Source organism: Chiloscyllium plagiosum, unplaced genomic scaffold, assembly GCF_037043375.1.
Source record: "Chiloscyllium plagiosum isolate Xiang-an unplaced genomic scaffold, Cpla_swu_hap1 HiC_scaffold_9, whole genome shotgun sequence".
NCBI classification, from domain to species: Eukaryota; Metazoa; Chordata; class Chondrichthyes; order Orectolobiformes; family Hemiscylliidae; genus Chiloscyllium; species Chiloscyllium plagiosum.
Genome location: NW_028270147.1, coordinates 110,869,752 through 110,882,176, shown reverse-complemented (window position 1 = coordinate 110,882,176; position 12,425 = coordinate 110,869,752). Strand labels below are relative to the sequence as shown.

Sequence of the window (12,425 nt, the reverse complement as noted above, 5' to 3'; positions counted from 1 at the left end):
CAAAATGTCCGACCACACTAACCCAATTTCCATACACTTGGCCCATGTCTTTCTGAACCTTTCCTCTCCATGTATTTGGCCAATTGCCTTTTAAACGTTGTCAATGTACCCACCTCAATCACTTCCATTGGCAGTTCATTCCACATGCAGACCACCATCTGTATTAAAAAGAGCACCCCAGGTTCCCTTTTATTCCTTCCGCTCTAACTTTAAACTGATGCCCTCCAGTCCTCTATTCGCAAACTCTGGGAAAAGGATTGAGTGCATTCACCCTATCCATGCCATTCATGGTCTTACACACTGCTAAAAGATCCCCTGTCAGTCTTCTATGCTCCAGAGAAAAAGGTCCTAGCTTATCCAACCTCTCTATATAACTCAGTCCCTTGAGTTCTGGCAACATCCTTGTAAATTTCTTCTGCACCCTTTCCAGCTAAATAATGTCCTTTGTATAACAAGGTGACCAAAACTGAACACAATAATCCAAGTGCAGCCTCACCAACATCCTGTGAAACTGTAACGTAACTTCCCAACTTCTATACTCAATGGTGAAGGCCAGTGTGGCAAAAACCTTCTTCACTGCCCTGTCTAACAGTGACTCCACTTTCAGAGAATCGTGCACCTGAACTCCAAGGTCCCTCTGCTCCACTACACTTCCTCACCATTCGCCATGAAACCCCTACCTTGATTTGACTTTCCAAAATGCAAGACCTCACCCTTGTCTACATTAAACCCCATTAGCCATTTCTCTGCCTACTTCCCCAGGTCCTGCTGCACTTTCTGATAACCTGCCTCATTGTCCACGATACCGCCTATTTTAGTGTCATCCGGAAACTTACGAATCATGCCTTGTACATTCTCATCCAAATCATTGATACAGATGTAATGTAGGAATAAACGGGCCTTTTTCTGAAAGGGCTGGATGAGCTTAGGTCTGGACCACAAGCCTGGATACCAATGATTCACATGATATGTTAATGATTTAGATGATGGAATTAAGATTAATATCTCCAGGTTAGCAGATGACACAAAGCTGGTTGAGAGGGGGAGCTGTCAGGAGGATGTAGAGATGCTTCTGTGTGATTTGGATGAGTTGGGTAAGTCACAGATGAAGTATCATGTGGATAAATGTGAAGTTACCCTGTTTAGTATCAAAAACAGGAAGGCAGGTTCTTCTCTGAATGGGGATAGATTGGGAATGGGGAGGTATAATAAGACCTGGGTGTCTTTATACACCAGTCGCTAAAAGTAAGCATTGCAGGAGCAGCAAGTAGTGAAGAAGGCCAATGGTATTGAGGCCTTCTTAGCGACAGGATTCAAGTACAGGGGCAGGGATATCTTGCTGCAATTTTGCAGGGTGTCAGTAAGATCACACCTGGAGTATTCCATCAAAATTTCGCTCAGTGACAGGAGACAGAGGGTAGAGGCAAAAAGCTGTTTGTGTGACTGGAGTCCAGTGTGCAGTGGGATACCACAGGGATCACTGCTGGGTCCCTTATTGTTTGTGAAACTTAGAAACAATGTGGATGAGAATGTGATGGGGTGAGGGGTGGGGTCAGTGACTGATAACTAAGTTTGTGTGTGACATGAACATTGAAGGATGGTTAACTGTGAGGAAGAAGGTGTTACAGGAGGATATAAGTGGATTGGTCAGATAGGCAGAGCAAAGGCAGGTGGAATTTAACCCTGCTAAATGTCAGGTGAAGCACTGTGGAAGACACTGCAGGACGGGAATGAAGACATATGGGACACTTAGCTTTCTCATTTCAGGGGTGGGTGATAAAAACAGGGAGGTTATGTTGGAGCTGTACAGAACTGAGGGGAGGCGAGAGCTGAAGTACTGTGTGCAGTTCTGGCCACCACACTATAGGAAGGATGTGATGACACTGGACAGGGTGCAGATGAGATTGACCAGAAAGTTACCTGGGATGGAGCATTTCAATGATGAAGAGAGGTTAGATAAGCTCAGGTTGTTTTCTTTGTAGCAGAGAAGGTTGAGGGGGATCCCTGATAGAGATATATAAGGTTATGAGGGGAATGCATAGGGTGGATAGAAAGTTCTCGTTAGACAGAGAGTTAATATCATGGTGGCACACATTCAATGTGAAAGGCAGGAGCTTTAGAGGGGATTTGAGGAACATAATTTTTACCCAGAAGATGGTGAGGGTCTGAATGCATTGACTGGGAGGGTAGTTGAGGCAGGAAACTTCATAACCTTTAAAATGTAATTGGGTGAACACTGAAATGTCATAACATTCAAAGCTGTGGGCCTAATATTGGAAAGCGGGACTCATGTAGGTTTCGTGTTGTTTGGCTGGTATGGGTTTAATGGGCTGAAAGGCCTCTTCTGTACTGTGTGATTTTATGATTCTATTCTGTGCAGTTTTGGTCCCCTGATCTGAGGAAGCATGATCTCGTTGTGCAGGGAAGGCAAGGAGGGGTTTGAGAACAAGGATGAGAATTTGAAATTTGACACATTGCTAGACCGGGAGCCAATGTAGGTCAGTGAGCATTGGTGGGGAGGTGGAGGGATGGGTGGGGGATGAGGAAGGGACTTGGTGTGAGTTTGGATATGGGCGGAAGAGTTTGGGATGAGCTGACATTTACAGAGTGTGATGGCTGTGATATGGGGCAGGACAACATTGGAATGGTCATACTTGGAGTCCCCATGACATGGCTGAGATTTTCAGTGACTGATCTTTGTGATGTGGAGGATGTGGGACTCAAATCAGCCTCAAAGATGAGGCCAAGCTTATAAAGAGTTTGGTTGAGTAGCAGACTCAGGGAGAGGGATGGAGGTTGTACCGGGATCTGAAGAGGATGGGTTTCATCTTCCCAATGTGTTTCACAGTGAGCCTGGCTCCTCAGTCCTGACTGCTCTTAGCTGCTGTGATTGTCACTGATTGGACACTTATTATTAGAGATTCTGACCACAGCAGAAAGCCCCAGTGTAAAAAATAACTGCAAAGACTGTCAGATCGCAAGGTTGAAACTTCATCAAGAGAGGAAGTGAAAGAAGGAGCTCGGAGCAGCTGGACGTTTGTTACTGAGACGGGAGAAAACTGTGAACTGTCTGCATTCCCTGGAACCTGACAGCACAGGAGGATGGTTCTGGGATTTATTGTTTGCAGAAACAGCACAGTGATGGAAAAAGTGTCAGTGACTCTCTCATAAACACACATGCCTGCACTCGGAGATCAGAAACAGAATCCAGCAGCAGCTCTGTCTCCAAACTGTGAAACCTGCACAGAATTGTTCCCTCATTCAGTTTATAACTGGCAGGATAGACCAAGCAGGGGAGGCAACACAGTGGTTTGTACAGTCAGAAGGGAGTTGCCCTGGGAGTCCTCACCATTAACCATGGAACCCATGAAGCCTCATGACAGCAGGTCAAACATGGGGAAGGAAACCTCCTGCTGATTACCACATAGCACCGCCCTCCCCTCCAACCTCAACTGAGCAGTCAGTCCTCCTCCATTTTGAACAACACTTGGAGGGAGCACTGAGGGTGGGAAGGATGCAGGATATACCCTGAGTAAGGGGCTTCAAAGTCCACCATCAAGACCTGCTCAGAAGCATCACGACTGAGCAAGGTGGTCCCGCTCCACCTGATTCAGCTGCAAGACTGGACCTGGGGCAGGTGGTGAGGGAACCAACAAGAGGGAAAAACATACTCACTATCGCCCTCACCAATCTGCCTGCTGCTGGTGTAGCTGTCCATGACAGTATCAGTAAGAGTGACCACCGCACAGTCCGTGTGGTGACAAAATCCTATCTTCACATTGAGAATACCTTACATTTTGTTCGGTAAGAGATACAGGATGTCAGGAAGAACTTTGTTTTTAGCAGCAATTGGTAATGACTTGGAAATTAGTGCCCATTCAGGTGAGGCAGGTGAAGACACTCAGTGTTTGCAATGGCAGATTGGATGGGCTCTTGATGGAAATAAACCTGAAAAGCTCTGGGGGTCGAGTAGGGGAGGGGGTGGGACTGACTGGATTGCTCCATGAAATGACAGCATTTACCTGACAGACTGAATGTTCTCCCCCTATGCTGGAAATAGGTCTCACTCAATGAGGGTTTCACAATTAGAGAGTTTGGATGCAGTAAATACAGGACAAATTGTTTCTCCAGGCAGGAGGGTCAGTAACCAGAGGGCACACATTTCAGAAAGGGTCTGAAGGACAAGAGAGAAGATAGGAACATTTTTATCCAGCGAGTCATGATGCCTGTCTGCAAGGTGAGTGGAAGCGGATTCAACAGCAACTTTCAAAAGGGCATTTGGAGAAATAGCTGAAAAGGAAACAATTGCAGGGTTATACAGGAAGGGCTGGGTAAATGGGACTCATTGGACTCATTTGACTAACAGTCACAATAGGCTCAGTGACCTCTGTCTGCGCTGTATAAGAGCTTACACACACTTAGACTCACCTTTACACAATGACTGGGAGAAACAGACAACCCTGTTTACAGAAGAGTGTTTTCTCAAACAAAACAGTTTTGAACCAACTCAGGGAATAGGCCAGACTAGATTTACTGGAATAAATTAGTGGGCGGCACGGTGGCACAGTGGTTAGCACTGCTGCCTCACAGCGCCAGAGACCCGGGTTCAATTCCCGCCTCAGGTGACTGACTGTGTGGAGTTTGCACGTTCTCCCGGTGTCTGCGTGGGTGTCCTCCGGGTGCTCCGGTTTCTTCCCACAGTCCAAAGATGTGCAGGTTAGGTAAATTGCCCGTAATGTTAGGTAAGGAGTAAATGTAGGAGTATGGGTGGGTTGCGCTTCGGCGGGTCGGTGTGGACTTGTTGGGCCAAAGGGCCTGTTTCCACACTGTAATGTAATCTAATCTAAAAAAAAATCCATGGCAAGTGAACCGTGAAACAAAAGTGAAGGAACTGAACAATATCTTCAACAGCACAACCATTGAGAGGGGGAGGGATGAAGGGCACGAGATCAGAGAGCATGCTCTAGGGGTCTAAAGGCTCTGCTGTCAATGGTGGGATGGAGGAAGCAGCAATGGGCAGGAGACCAGAGACAGGAGATGGAAGGGGAAGGGAGGGAACTTAAGTCTGCAGTAGAACACAGAGTGAGGGAGGAGGGAAGCCATGGAGGCAATTGGCTGACGGTGAGGTCAGGGGTCATTCTGCAATGACATACAGGTAAGACAGTGAAGGGCCCATTCCATATCAGACAAGTCGGAGTTTATGGAATATGGCTTTATGAAGCTGGGAGAGGACATTGGAATCATATAGTTAGGAGGCGGGACAAGCAGGAATTAGGGTTTCTGTGGTCAAAGAGCTGAGGTAGTGGAGAGACAGACAATGTTGCTGAGAATGAAATAAGAGACCTACATGACGGAGAGGATGTGGATTTGCAGCTCAGGTACTGGATAGTCCCATGGGAGGGAGGCTGTTGTTTACTGGTCTCTTCTGGAACATCTCGGCCTATCCACCTCCGCCTTATAATTCAAACCCTCCAATCTTGGTAACATCCCTGTTAGTCTTTCTTTTACCCAAATCAGTGTAATAACCTCCTTCCTATAGCAGGATGAGCAGAAATGTACATAGTGTCCAAATGTGGCTTCTCAATGCCTTGTACAGCTGTAACATGATGTCCCAGCTCCTGTACTCCCTGCTTTGACCAGTGAAGGTGAGCGTGCCCAATATCTTCTTCATCACCCTGTCGACCTGTGACACCACTTTCAAGGAACTATGTACCTGTACCCCTCAGTCTCTCTGTTCAACAACACTCCCCATGGCTCTACCATTAATTGTGTAATTCCTGCCCTGGTTGGTCTTACCAAAATGTAACTCCTTCCATTTATCGAAATTAAACTCCATCTGAATTTGTTGACCCACTGGCCCAGTTGATCAAGATGACATTGCACTCTTGGATAACCTTCATCCCTGTCCACGATGCCAACAATTTTAATGTCAGCCACAAACTTATTGACCGTTCCTACTATTTTCTCATCCAAATTGTTCATATAAATGATGAACAACAGTGGATCCGGGATTGATTCTTGTGGCAGACGGCTGGTCACTGGCCTCCAGTCTGAAGAACAACCGTCTCTCACCAGCCTCTGCCTCCCACCATTAGGCCAATTTTATATCCAATTGGCTAGCTCTCCCTGGATCCTATGTGATATAATCTTACTAAGCAGTCTACCAGGGGGAACCATGTATAAGTCTTGCTAAAGTCCATGTAGACAGAGTGTACTGCTCTACTTTAATCTATCTTCTTGATTACTTCGTCAAAAACTCAGTCATCTCCTCATCTCCATTGGAAGGTCCAGTGAATAGGAGGCCCATGTTTACTGGTTTCTATTGCAGGATCCAGTCAGAAGGAGGCCCATGTTTACTGGTCTCTGTTGGAGTGCTCAGTGTATCATGGACATCATGGTTGCTGTGTGGTTCACTTCCTTTCTGTTGTAACTCATCCCAGTGAAACACCCTGATTCAGAGACTGATCATGGAAGGGAAAGGAGAGGGGAAGGGATTGGAAATGTTTTGAATGAACAGGCTGGGTCAGTGGGTCAGAGTCTGTCCTGTCCCTCCAGCTCACACTGATGGCCTGAGGATCTCCTCTCTCTGCTGGGCCTTCATGGAATGAGGTTTGTGTCCAAACCAGTCCCCAGTGAGAATAGGCCAACAGCACAGAACTGTCTTTCATTTGACAAGAATCTGTCCATCTTCCTGAGAGAGGTCAAACCCTGGTCAATGTGAGAAATAGGGCAGGAGAAGAAATGCTTCTGGGGTCAAGGGTTAACATCCATTAGTGGGGCAGAGCAGAGGGAGGTTTACCCTGCATTCAACTGTCACCATCCGGGACACTGTGAGAAAGAGAGAGAAGTGAGACAGAGAGAGTTAGAGCGAGAGTGTCTGCGCGTGTGTGATCAAGGGATAGAGGGAGGAGCATCTGAGACAGTGTGAGATATGTGAGGCGACCAAGAGAGAGGTCGAGAGAGGTAGAAATGGTGGTGTTGAGGGATAGAGGGAGAGAAACAACATGTGACTGAGAGGGATGGAGTGAGGGAAAGAGTGACAGAAAGAACAAGAGGAGTGAGACCAAGAATGAAGGGAATCGGGAGAGAGAGGGTAGGGTTGAGTGTGTGTATGTGTGTGTGTGTGTGTGAGAGAGAGAGAGAGAGAGACAGACAAGAGTATGGTTAGAGACAAAATGACCGAGAGGGAGGGAGAAAGACTGTAGATTGGGATACGGAGAGATATGGAGAGAGACAGAGGGAGGAATAGAAAGGGGCAGCTAACATTTGGAGGCTTTCAATTGAAGCGGGTGACAGAGACAGAGAGAGATGGAGAAATAGAGAATATCCGACGGAGTGAGTTGGAGAGAGTGGTTACGAGACAGAGTGAAAGAGAGAAAGAGAGAGAGAGAGAATCTGAAAGAGATTAGCATGGGAGAAAGAGATAGTAGTAGAGAGAAACAAGTGGCAGATGTGAGTCAGAAAGGGAGATAGAGAGAGAGAGGTGGACAGGTCGTGGTCACCACATTCTGAGAAGGATGTGATTGTACTTGAGACGGTGCAGAGATTTCCCAGGATGCTGCCTGGGCTGGAGGGCCAGCTGTGAGGAAAGATTGGGGTTGTTTTCCTTGGATCAGTGAAGGTTGAGAGGGGACATGATAGAGGGGTATAAGATTATTTGGGGCAGTGATAGGGTGGGTAGGAAGGGACATTTTACAAGAGTAAGGGACTCAGTAACCAGGGACCGAGATTGAAGGTAACACAGACATGGACACACAGAAACTCGGAGCTGGAGCAGGCCATTTCGCCCTTTGAGTCTGCTCTGTCATTCAGTATGATCATGGCTGACCGTCTCTCTCAAAGCCATATTCCTGCTATCTCCCCATTCCCTTCATGCTGTTAAAATGTAAAACAATTATCTCTCTCTTTTTCTTGAATATATTCAGTGGTAGAGAATTCCACAGGTTGACCACCCTCTGAGTGAAGAAATGTTTCCTCATCTCAGTCCTAAATGGTCTGTCCTGTATCCCCCTGAGACTGGGTCCCCTGGTTCCAGACTCCCCAACCAGGGGAAACCTCCTCCCTGCCCAGCCCTGTTAGAATTTTATATGTTTCAATCTGATCCCCTCTCATCCTTCTAAACTTGAGTGAGTCCAGGCCCAGTCGAGTTGGAGAGAGAGAGGAGAGTAGAGGATAAATGTTTTAACTCAGAGGGTGGTGGGAGTCTGGAAATCACTGCGTGAAAGGCTGGTTGAGTCACAAACTGTCATGACATTGGAGCAGTGTTTACATATTCCCTTGTGTTGCTGTAGTCTCCAGGATAATGGGCCAAGAGCTGGAGAATGGGATTAGTGTCATCAGATCGCTGTTTACCAGCACAGACACAATGGGCCAAATGGCCTCAGTCAGTGCTGTTCACATCAATCACTGTCTGAGACAGAGAGAGAGAGAGAGAGAGAGAGAGAGACAGAGAGAGAGAAGAGGAAGTGTGAGGGGCTGACGTGGCTCTCTGCCCGATGCCATTTACATACTGAGGAACACCCAGTCAGACTCTCACAGGCTGCAGCTTTATAGAGGCCAGTGAAGGGAGAGTTTATCAGGAACCAGGCCCAGGGACAGGAGCACACACCATGATTTCACACATCCAGCTGATCTGGCCCCTGGCATTCTGTGTCGCAGGTACAAATCTCTCTCCTTCCGCTTTGAATCTTTAGCTGCTCTCCATTTCACTCCAATTCCACTGACTTGTGATTGAAGGGAAAATGCTGAAACCGGAGGAATGCTCAGTGTCTCCAACAATCTCTCATTTGACAGGCTCTTTCTGTGACAGTTCTGACTTCACTGTGTTTCTCTCTGACCCCTCAGGTATCAGTGGGGACATCACCATGACCCAGTCTATCCCGGGTGTTGTCATTGGGACTGGGCCAGACTGCAACCATCACCTGTACGGCCAGTCAAAGCATTAGCAGCTACCTTGCTTGGTACCAGCAGCGAGAAGGTCAGAAACCCTCTCTCCTGATCTACAGTGCTACAACTCGATTCACAGGAGTCTCCAATCGATTCACCGGCAGTGGATCAGGGACCAGTTTCACCCTGACAATCAGCAACGTTCAGAATGAGGATGTCGCTGACTATTACTGTCAGCAGTATTACAGCTGGCCTTCACGGTGATACAGAGCCGTACAAAAACCTCAATGTGCACAGCACCACCTCCTGTACTGACACAACACACAGTTATATAAAATGTATAATAATGGACACACCATCCCACCACCTGCACTGACACATCCACAGTTACATATAAATAAAAGTGAATAAACTAACCCATGCCAGAATTGTCACTGTCCACAACACACACCAGTCCCTGTAGTGTCCACCACTCACTGAAGGCCTCATGTTTCCACCTACACTCCATGGCCACACTTGAAGAGCAGCTGCAAGATTTAACATCAAAAAATAAATTTCACAAACTGCCCAAGCCTAGCTGGACACAACCCAGAGATACACTGACAGATAGAGCAAAAGCCATGAGTGAAGGAGAGAGAGAAGGGTAGGGAGAGGGTGAGAGTGATGGAGGGAAGCAGAGAGCAGAGGTTTTGTGCAGCCTCTGCACTGAGACCTCTCACTGTGGTTTACATTCGGTAAAGGAACCAAGCTCAGACTGAGTAAATAAACCTCAATCCTCCGGTATTATCCCTGTCAATACTGAAACACAATTTCTAAAACACAAATGCTGAATTGTTGAAGGTGTTAGTGGGGAGCTGCAGTGAATGAAATGGTTGATTGAGGAGCACTGTGTCTAACAGGGTGTCCAGCTGTATTTCTTTAGTTCCATTGTCCCTTTAAGCAGCAAGATCTAAGTCAGTCAGTTTTACTCACCGTGTGGAGGAGCTCTGCCCATTTGCAGCCTGTTGTCCCATTCCTGCAGCATGGAGTGAAATCAATGAGTAGCCTCCTGCCAGTCTCAGTGTGACGGACACGGGCAGAGTTTGATGTGAGCTCTGGCTCCCTGTCCCAGTCTCTGATCTCACTGACCTCAGCAGCAGCAGCAGCAGCAGCAGCAGCACAGTGAGACACCGAGCTCCCACCTCCCCCAGCTTTAACTCTGCTCAATCACACAATCACAGAATTGTTACAGCGCACAAGGAGGCCATTCCAACAATCCTGTCTGTACTGGCTCTTTGAATGAGCAATTCACTGAGTGTCATTCTCCTGCCTTCTCCCTGTCACCCTGCACATTGTTCCTTTTCAAATAACAGTCTCATTCCCTTCGGAATGTTTCAATTGAAGCTGCCTCCACCACACTCTCAGGCAGCGAATTCCACACCTTAACCACTCACTGGCCGAAAATGTTTTTCCTCATCTCATTTTGTTACTTTTCCCAATTACTTTCAATCTGTGGTCTCTCGGTCTCAATCCTTTCTCATATGGGAACATTTTCTCCCTATTTACTGTATCCAGGCCCCTCCTGATTTTGAATTCCTCGAACATATCTCCTTTCAGCCTTCTTCAAAGAAGACAGTCCCAAATTCTCCAGTAGATATTCATAACTGATGTTCCTCATCTCTGGAATGATCTTTAAGAATATAATTTGTCATCTCTACAAAACATTCACATGCTTCCTGAATTATTCACATTATCCATGTCCCTCATGGTTTTATAAATTCCTCAGCCTCTGATGCTGCAGGGAAAATTACCCCAATTTATTCATCCTCTCCCTATGGTTCAAACCCTCCAATTCCGAGCAAAATCTTTGCAAATCTTTTTCTGCACCTTTTTAAAGTTTAACAATATCTTTCCTATCACAGAATGATCAGATTTGTTCACATTATTCCCAAAGCGACCTCACCAATCTCCTGTACAGCTGCAACATGATGTCCCAACTCCTATACTCAATACAGTGACCACTAAAGGCAAACGTTCCCAACACCTTCTTTATCACCCTGTCTCCCTGTGATCCAGTTTTAAGGAATAATGCACACTACCCTTACCTTCACCTTCACCTTCACACTCACCCTTCACCTTCACCTTTGCCTTCACCTTTACCTTCACCCTCACCCTCAACCTCACCCTCACCCTCACCTTCACCCTCACCCTCACCCTTCACCTTCACCTCTCAGTCTCCTATTTCAGCAACACTCCACAGGGCCCTACCATTAACTGTATAACTCCTGCCCTGGTTTGCCTTTTCAAAATGCGACATCTCACATTTATCTAAACTGAACTCCATTTCCCACTCTTCTGCCCATTGCCCCATGTGATCAAGGTCCCGCTGTACCCTGAGATAATCTTCTTCACTATTCACTGTCCCACCAATTTTGGTGTCATTTACAAACTTGTGTTAACTCCTATATTCACAGAGAAATCATTTATTTAAATGACCAAAAGCAGTGAACCCAGCACCACTCCTTGCGGCACACAGATATTCACAGATCTCCAATCTGAAAATCAACCCTTTACCACCACTCCCTCTCTCCTATCTTCAAGCTAATTTTTTTACCCAAGCGGCTAGCTCCCCCTGGATCCCATGTGGTCTAACCTTACTAACCAGTCTATCATGTGGAACCTTGTCAAACACTTTACTGAAGTCCATACAGACAGTGTCTACTGTTTTGCCTTCATCAATCTTCTTTGTCACCTCCTCAATCAAATCAGGGAGACACAATTTCCCATGCACAAAATCACACTGATTATCTAAATGGATGTAAATCCTGTCCCTCAGAATCCACTCCAATATCTTACCCAGCACTGACATCATGCTCACTGGTCTATAGTTCCCTGGCTTTTCCTTACAGCCTTTCTGAAATAATGATACAATATTAGCCAACCTCTCTGGTTCTCCAACACCTTACCTATAGCTGTTGATGATAAACATATCTCAGCAAGGGGCCCAGCAATCTCTTCCCTCATTTCCCACAAAGTTCTGGGATACACCTGATCAGGTCCTAGGGATTTATCTACCTTTATATGTTTTAAGATCTTTCGCATCTCCTCCTTTGTATTGTGGACTTTTTCAAAACATCACTATTTTTCCAAATTCCCTCGCTTTCATGTCCTTCTCCCCAATAAATACTGACCTGAAATATTTGTTTAGGATCTCACCCATCTCCTGTGTCTTACCAAAATACAGCACTCACATTTATCTGAATTAAACTCCATCTTCCATTCCTCAGCTTACTGGCCCAGTTGGTCAAGATTCCATCGTACTCTTAGACAGCCTTCTTCACTGGCCACGATGCCACCTGAAAATTCACCTGAACACAGTCTCACAATTCTGGCCCCTCTCTGCCTTTTTACATTGCTACTACCCCAGTCTATATTCAGAAATTAAAGACCCCGTCACCCCATTTATAACGACTCCATCATATTTGCAGGTCTCTGTAAATTCCTTGAATTTGTATTATCCACATCCTTCCCAATGGGTGGTGAGGATTCTGTGGACGTTG

The 12,425-nt window shown here is 46.3% G+C and overlaps 1 gene segment (V, D, J or C); it reads left to right on the top strand.

Moving 5' to 3' along the window:
• Positions 1-8,604: 8,604 nt before the first annotated feature.
• LOC148149248 (Ig kappa chain V region Mem5-like) overlaps positions 8,605-12,425 on the top strand; it is a 167,656-nt gene continuing 163,835 nt past the window's right edge. Inside the window, 1 exon segment of the V gene segment in view lies at positions 8,605-8,658. Within this exon segment, the coding sequence occupies positions 8,610-8,658 (49 nt within the window).